Source organism: Anomaloglossus baeobatrachus, chromosome 5, assembly GCF_048569485.1.
Source record: "Anomaloglossus baeobatrachus isolate aAnoBae1 chromosome 5, aAnoBae1.hap1, whole genome shotgun sequence".
Classification (NCBI taxonomy): Eukaryota; Metazoa; Chordata; class Amphibia; order Anura; family Aromobatidae; genus Anomaloglossus; species Anomaloglossus baeobatrachus.
The window spans coordinates 546,177,210-546,186,096 of NC_134357.1; the positions used below are offsets into that span (position 1 = coordinate 546,177,210).

Consider the following 8,887-nt stretch of genomic DNA (forward strand, 5'->3'; position numbering starts at 1 on the left):
GTTTCGGACAGTTGGAATGTAGATAAGTCCTTAAATATAAGCATCATCATAATTTTTCTTGGATTTTTAATCGTTGAATAAAGTCTCTAAACTTTTATATATTTTCCGTTGGATTTATATTTTTTCTATCCTGGAATTGGTGCTGAGTCCCATCCTTACTCCTTGCAATTGCCTCTACGGACCTGCCTGTCCGGTGGACATCCTGCATCCCATCTGAACTGAGCGGATACATATACGGGTGAGCTGATTTTTTTCTTTATTATTTCATCTTTATAACAGCGACTACATCCTGTGTTTATTGCGTTTTTGAATAACACTTTTATAAAGCTAATATAAGTATAAAATTATTAAAGATATATAGATATATAAATTGCTTAAATGATAATCAAAACTTAATATAAAATATTAACCATAACAACCTTCAGTTCCAGATGTACTGGGGCCCGCTCCTTCCTGTGTTCCAAAATCTAGGGCCTTGAAACTGCAGGAGGGTACCAGTTTGGCATAAGCGTTATACAGTGCCATATGTGTGATGTGCACAGCAAGCTTCTTCTACCACACCTTAGCTACTCTCATTGCACTGTAGGCATGGAGGACTTTATCAAATAGATCTGATAAACTGTGTTTATTGTATCCAAGGGCACAGTTTCGTTTGTGGACTGTTTGTAGATAAAGGCTATGTGCGCACGTAGCGTTCTGTCACTGCAGAAATTTCCGCAGTGATTTGAACAGCTGCAGAAAGAGTCCGTAATGAGAAAAAAAAAAAACGATTTCATGCGCTCTGAGTGCAGCCCCTCCCAAGACAGAGCGGGGGATGCATGCAGAGCGCAAGAAAGAAGTGACATGGCTCTAATACGCCACGTGCGCACGTCTCCTGCATAATCTTCATAGATTATGCTGGGGACGCAGGATGCATGCAGTGATGCTGCGGTGCAGATCGCAGCGTAACTGCATGCAAATACGCAATGTGCGCACATAGCCAAACCCTGTACAGCGGTGGCTGTGCTAATGTGCCGCCCCCGTGCCAGCAGCCGCCGCTGCTGCTCGGATCTGGATCTACGGTACGGCTCGAGGGGTTCTCCGGACCCGGGGGTCGCGCGGACACTTCGAATAAAAGGTGACGTATTTATACGGGGCTGGTTTTAGAATGTCTTTGACGCCACCCACGGTGTGTGGTGAGATGTCGCACCACCGCTGCTGTTGTGGGACTCCCGGGGACGATGGGACTGGCAGCTGGATGTTAATCCCTTTGTGGGTAGGGATGGATGTCTCGGGGGCCCAGTGTCTCTATGCTGAGGAAGGTGATTACAGGGGTTAGCGCACCCGGCCGGGCCGTGGTTTACTCACGGTCGAATAAAGCACACAAGTCCTGTGGTAAATCAAGGTGATGGTGGCCGGCTGCTGCAGACGGGTGTATCTGATTCCACACCCGGGTTGGTAGTCAAAGTCTCTCTCCTCTGCACTCGGTGTGTTGTAGGTAGGACTTCCCGGTTTGAAACATGGGAGTCCGCTTGCGGGCCTTTTGGTTGGAAGCCGTGCGCGTCTGACGCTGACCCTTCAGATCTACAGACCCTGGCAGTTGCCCTATCCCTCTCGGTGGGCAGTTGTCTACTTTTCGGACTTAGGTTGGGACAGGACCTAAAATCCTGTCCTCAATTGGTTAATTAGCTAGGCCGTCGGTGCCGGTCCTGGCTTCAGGGTCCAAGTACCCCCTCTGTGCACACGGTTTCCGGGTCGGTTCTCTGGTGTCGGTACCGGCAGGCTCCAACCCTGGCCCGGTCCTCCTCGGATCTCCGGCAGCCGTCTTCCCGTCTCCTGTAGACTATGGGTACCGTCTGCCACCTAGCCGGGACGTCAGAGCCCCAACCCTGACGCCTGTCAGTTTAGCCTGACCTCCCACTTCAAACTCTGAGCTTTTCTAACTGTTTTCCCGCCCCGGGCTCTCCAGACCCTTAAGTGGGCGTTCCCTTACCGCCTGGTTCCGCCCACTGGTGTTTCCGTCCTTCCCTGAGAGGGGTGACTAGGGTTTCAGGTCGGCTGGTTTAACCCTTTGGGGGATAGGTGTTCTGCGGGGGCCTATGTATGCATCTACCTGGTTTTCCAGAGCGCTACACTGTCATCACCATGTATTATGGTCAACCAAAGGACATCACTTTTGTCCTTTTATTTGAGGCAAAAAATGTTGGGCATACAAATTTGTTTCGGCCACCATGAGATTTAAGAGATTCTCAGAGAAAAAGACTTTGAAAAGTCAATATATGTGAGGCCGGCAGTGTCAAACTGGATGTTTGATTGGGCCACAAAATCAGAAATCTGTGGCTCATAATCTTCGGGGTGGGGGAGTGAGGTTCATGGGGGGTCACTAATGGTGGGCGGTGGCTCATTTGGTCTTGTGGCGTCTGCATGGGAGTTCAGTATCACTGGAGGAAGAGAAGAAAAAATAAAGCAAGATGTGATGCCCTCCCTCACTATCAGTGTCAGAGACAAGTGTGTGTGTGTGTGTGTGTGTCTGTGTGAGTGTTTTTGGTGTAAACGTTTTTATTAGAATAGAAGAGAAAAGACTAGAAGAAAAGAATATAGAAAGAAAAAGATAAAAACAAATAAAATAGACAATATAAAAATTTGGTGAAATAAACTTTCTAAATGGAAATCAGTAAAAAAAAAAAGTACTGCGCACCCACAACTGACATTAGCCCAGCCAGTGAAAAATACTGGAGTAGACTATTATTACTACAGTGTATTTTTACTCTCCCTAATCTAGCCGATCAACTAATCTAAATTATTATTTTAATTTGATTCCTATTTTACTGTTTTTAGAAACCAATTAGTGATGTGTGTCACTGATCAGCGCTCAGCATGTGCAGAAAGCACGCATGGATGTGGTGAAAAACGGGAAAAAAATGGACAGGAACAAAATAACAAAGTCCTAAGTCAAAATCAAGCATGGATGCCGATCAGTGATGTGCGTCACTGATCAGAGCTTGGCAGCTGCAGGAAGCACACACGAATGTGGTGCAAAAAAACCTGCCAAAACTCGCACGATCAAGTACTGACCAGCAATCAAGTACTAATTAGCGCTCGGCGGCAGGACGGGGAAGAGGTTAGCGAGAGGAGAGAAAAGGTGGAAAGAGGGATCAGAGTAGATTAGAAAAAAAGGAGACAGGAACCGGTCAGGAAGAGGAAAACAATTTTCACACAGCAGTAGTGGTGGCACAGGCGTAATATCGCTAGTGGTACCACAAATACCAGCAGATCTGCAGCCGAGCACTGTGACACAGAATCAAACATATGATTGGTGCTGATATTGCACCGAGCATAGCTGCACCTCAACGTTTCAGGCCTGAAACATTGAAATAGCTGTGGTTGGCTGTTCAAAATTGAACAGCCAATCACAGCGATCATAGTTCCGGGGGAGTTGGGTAAACCTCTGTGGCACGGAGTCCTAGTACCATACTGTAAGAGACAGAAGGCACCTTTTTATATGATCAACGCTGCCCCAGTCACGGTGGCCACATGATTGCCAGGACGTACCCATAATATGTCCAAGGTCGGGAACTCCTTTCTATCCAGGACGTATGGGTGCGTTTAATGTCGTGAAAAGGTTAATGAGGTTTCAGTATGTGCCGCCCCCGTGCTCAGCAGCCTGCCGCTATTAGGTTAGGCGGGTTACCCGGACACTACTCACTGCAGCACACAAGGGACAGAGACTCCATTATGCACGGCCGTATTAAGAGGCCCGGCTGCACCCCGTGTTAACCCGCCTAACCTAATAGTAAGGGCGTGATAATAGGTTGCTGGCTGGATACCATGCGCATACGAGTGTGAACAGTGCCCTATGCGCGCCACTAGTGTGCAATTTACCTTGCACCTGTGAAGTGTCCATCATGTTGAGAGGTTTGTCTGCATCCTGTTGGTGCATTAGATGTGTTGGCCTGGGCTAACTGGACTGGTTGCCCTTTTTTTTGCTGTGAGTACTTTTTGTAATGGTTGACTGCCTGTGCTTGCAATTCCAGGAATCCGCTCCCCGGCTGGATGTGGCCAAAGGAGCCCATTTGCCCGCAGACGCTGGCCCGTGGGATCTCTGAGATATTGATATTGATATTGGGATATTGATATTGATATTGGGATCAGCGTCGGTGGGCTGTTGTCTTCTATTAGGGACTTTGGGTGGGAAAGGACCTTTTAGTCTTGACCGCAATCAGTTAATTAACTCAGTCCAGAAGCTTCTGGACCTCGTTTCTGGGTCTGAGTACCCCCACTTGTGCTCCGGTTTCCGAGTCGGTTTCCTGGGTCGGTACCGGCGGGCCACTACCCTGTCCCGGTCCACCACGGTTCCACCGAGTTGTCTTCCCGTTTCCTGCAAACAGAAGCCTCCGTCTACCTCCTAGCCAAAGGTACCAGGGCTCCTCCCCTGGCACCCGTCAGTTGGTTGCAGTCCTGACTCGCAGGCCTGCTTCCACTCTCCTTGAACTCCAAACTAATCTGCTCTCTGAACTGACTTTTCCCCGCCCCAGGCTGTCTAGGACTCCTAGGTGGGCGTCTTCCACCCGCCTGGTTCCGCCTCCTGGTGTGTCCATCAAGCCCTGGGGGTGGTGACTAGGGTTTGAAATGTTTGTCTGATGTTGCCTGTGAGGGACGGGTGTTGTGCGGGGCCTATATCTGTGACTACCTGCTTGCCAGGGCATCACAAGTACACTGCAAGGCTCAGACGTGAGAGGTAGATTTGACTTTGGGAGAGCGGATTTTGCTGGATTGGTTTATGGAAGCCATGTTGCTTTTCATGCATTTATGAGCTACTTATAATGTGGAAACCCTCTGATTTTCCATTCAGAGATGAGGGATTGGTATAATTTTCGTCTACATAATATTTTTTCATGACTTATTATTCTAATATATTGGACACAGAATGAACAAATCGTTGAACACCACACTTTACTAGTTCATTTTATGAGGTTTTTTTTAGTAAATTGAACTGTAATTCTCTTACTGAATAATTTAATTATGCTACATAACTTGCACGTTCTATGGACATTTTAAGTATAAATGTTAAAAAATATTAATTTCAAAGATATTTTGTTAAAAAATAATAATTAGTTTCATTATTGGCAGATGACTGTACCAGGAGATCAGAGGGACAACTCACATCTTCAAGTTTTAAATCAAATGACCTTCAGATCACACAGGATACAATTGAAGTAAATTCGATGACTCCAGATATCCCATCGTCCCTTCACAGCAAAGATCTATCATCTGATCCTATGAGACAGGTCCTATCTTACGAAACATTACAGATTACTAAGGCAAATAACAGTCACAAAACAGGCTTTAAAAAACGAACTGCTTGTACAGCAAAGAAGCCAATTTTACATATAGATAATAGTTTTCCCCTCAAAACATTTTTTGTTCAACATCAAAAAATTCACACAAAGGAGAATAGATTTTCTTGTTCCAAGTGTGGGAAATATTTTAACAGGAAATCAGATCTTGTTAGGCATGATAGAATTCATACTAGGGAAAAGTCATATTCATGTTCAGAATGTGGGAAATGTTTTGTACGGAAAGATATCCTAGTTAGACACCAGAGAACTCACACAGGGGAGAAACCATATTCATGTTCAGAATGTATGAAATGTTTTTTACATAAATCAAGTCTTATTATACATAAGAGAAGACACACAGGGGAGAAGCCTTTTTCATGTTCAGAATGTGGAAAGTGTTTTGTACATAAATCAAATATGGTTGAACACCAGAGAAGTCACACAGGGGAGAAGCCTTTTTCATGTTCAGAATGTGGAAAGTGTTTTGTACATAAATCAAATATGGTTGAACACCAGAGAAGTCACACAGGGGAGAAGCCTTTTTCATGTTCAGAATGTGGAAAATGTTTTGCACGTAAATCAATTTTTCTTACACATCAGAAAACTCACACAGAGGAGAAGCCTTTTTCATGTTCAGAATGTGGAAAGTGTTTTGTACAGAAATCTAATCTTATTACTCATCAGAAAAATCACACAGGGGAGAAGCCATATTCATGTTCAGAATGTGGGAAATGTTTTGCACATAAATCAAATATGGTTGAACACCAGAGAAGTCACACAGGGGAGAAGCCTTTTTCATGTACAGAATGTGAAAAGTGTTTTGTAAAGAAATCAAATCTTATTACACATCAGAAAATTCACACAGGTGAGAAGCCATATTCATGTTCAGAATGTGGGAAATGTTTTGTACATAAATCATTTCTTCTTACACATCAGAAAACCCACTCAGGAAAGAAGCCTTTTTCATGTTCAGAATGTGGGAAATGTTTTGTGAAGAAATCAAATATGGTTGAACACAAGAGAAGTCACACGCAGGGGAGAAGCATTTTTCATGTACAGAATGTGGAAAATATTTTGTAAAGAAATCTCATCTTGTTACTCATCAGAAAATTCACACAGGAGAAGCCTTTTTCATGTTCAGAATGTGGAAAGTGTTTTGAAGAACAATTTCACCTTATTAGACACCACAGCAGTCACACAGGGAACAGATTTTTTTTACTCTTTAGAATGTGGGAAATATTTTAACCAGATATCGGATCTCACGATACACCAGAGAATTCACACAGGAAAGAAGCCATACTCATATCAAGATTTTGAAACTTGAATTACTGGAAAATCATATTTTGTTTCCCATCAAAAATAATTAACACCGGTGGAAATTATATATTTTCTCAACAGATTGTTCAAAAAACATATGAGACTGTTGAATAGTTTAATGAAAAAGGGAATTTACTTAAGAACTAATTGTATTTTTTGAACTGTAAGAAAAACTTTTAACAAGAAAAATAAATCTTCCTAATAAGTGAGTGCCTCTTATTGTTCAGATGCAGCTTTCTGTGATGGAAGAGAACGCTGAGAAAGTGTCCCTCCTGATCACTGAGAGAATTGCTCTTTCTCCTCCTGCCCCACACTGATTTATGTGATCAGTGCAGAGCAGGAGACGAAGCTACTGGGATCTAGACAGAGGCTGCACGTCCTGAGTGAGCAGCTGAAGAACCTTCTACCTGACCAGCTACAGGGTCTTTTCAGGTCATGTAATCAATCACATAACCCTGAAGGTACTGTAAAATGGGTGTCATGGGGCGTGACGACGTAACTTGGAACAGGGGCACCTATACTGGCCCTAGGGCTAGAGTATCTCTAGCTGTCCCTGTTCCCAAAGATATGTCTAATATTTGGACCGCCTTCCTTACCGTAGCTCCTGAATAGCCCTGGTCTATAGAACTGGGACAGGAGTTGTTTTATCCCACACACATACACAGACAGGGAAAAAACAAAACTCAACTCACTGCACATATTCACAGATGTAAGACAATACCTGCTGAGGAGGAAATAATGAATCAAGGAGGAAATAAACAGACTACGAGGTTATTTCCATAACACACCAAATAACGCACAGGAGATCTCCAGAACAGGTTCACCACAACACATTATTGTAAAATGTAGCTTTAATCGGTGTGGAAGAACAGGCTCCACCATCTTTTAAAGGGGGCAGAGGCAGCTGTGATAGGTCTCCAGTAACCTGTGACCCTAGCAACAATGCACAGTCTAGCAGAAAATAACTCCTGCTACGCTGATCACTAGTAGGCACACAACTGATCAACACCCGAGTCTGAATGTGCAACTCAAAAGCACCAGCTGGTGTGTCAGACTCTGCAGTGTGAACAGGGTCAGACGTCACCATGACATTTGGTGAGTGAGTTTAGAGCTGAACACCGCATAATAATGGGGAAATGTATACACCATGTGAGTACAGTATATGCAAATATGCATTTGTAGTACAGCTGTATGTGTGTGTATATATATATATATATATGTGTATATAATAATAGATATATAGCAGAGCACTATGTAAATGTGAAGATGTAGCAGAGCTAAGTGTTGTGTGTATGTATGTGCACTGCAGATTGCCCATTAATATCCTTGCTGTGAAGCTACATGTAAAGTAAATAAAACCCCTGGTGCAGAAAAACACTAACAGTAGATTTATTACTTCTCTATTCTACTCTAAAATTCGTGATATTGACCCTCCTTTTTAGATCTCCAGGGAAATTTTTAATTAGTAGGAAATATAATTTTTCTATTTGATACTTTCTAAACCTTGGATGGGTCTTATGACAAGGTCTATCATATAGTTAAAAATGTATGATATATTAGAATTAGAAATATATGCAGTTACTAATATCTTTCATCCAAAAGCAAATAAAAAGCAATATCCAATGTGCATTGACTATTTCATATTGTTATATATGTTCATGTACAGCTGGTGAAGTAAGTATTGATCATGTCACCAATTTTCTAAATAAATATATTCATAAAGGTGCATTTGATATGAAATTCTAATTAGATGTCGGTAACCAGCCTTTCAATCTGCACAGGCAAATAAATCAAACCATAGATGTCCATGAATTAAGTAATGCATAAGAATGAGAAATAACACAGGTAAAAAGTTTTCAACATTTGAAGAAAAATAGGTATTAAAAGCCATGGAAAGTCATTATCCTCTGAAATTTATCACACATTAGAAAGCAATCCTGCCACGTAATGAAAAATAATATTAGCTAGGTCAACTTATGGCCTATAAAAAGGTGCCCCATTATCAAGGTGGTACACAAGAAACATCTCATGATGGGTAAAACCAGTGAGCTGTCTCAAGACATTTGCAACCTTATTGTTGCAAAATATACTTATGGCACTGATTTCAGAAGAATTTCTAAACTACTAAAGGTTGCAATGAGCACTGATGGGGCCATAATTCAGAAGTGGAAAGAATATAATTTCACCATAAAAAGGCCATGACCAGATTCTCACCGCAAGATTTCAAGACAAAGACGTGAAAAGAATTATGA

General features: G+C 42.7%; 1 protein-coding gene across 1 annotated transcript; it reads left to right on the plus strand.

The window, feature by feature from the left end:
• Positions 1-4,744: 4,744 nt before the first annotated feature.
• LOC142312261 (uncharacterized) lies at positions 4,745-6,840 on the plus strand. The gene has a single exon (XM_075351192.1). The coding sequence runs from the start codon at positions 5,205-5,207 to the stop codon at positions 6,396-6,398; it is 1,194 nt and encodes a 397-aa protein (XP_075207307.1). The 5' UTR covers positions 4,745-5,204; the 3' UTR covers positions 6,399-6,840.
• Positions 6,841-8,887: the final 2,047 nt, after the last annotated feature.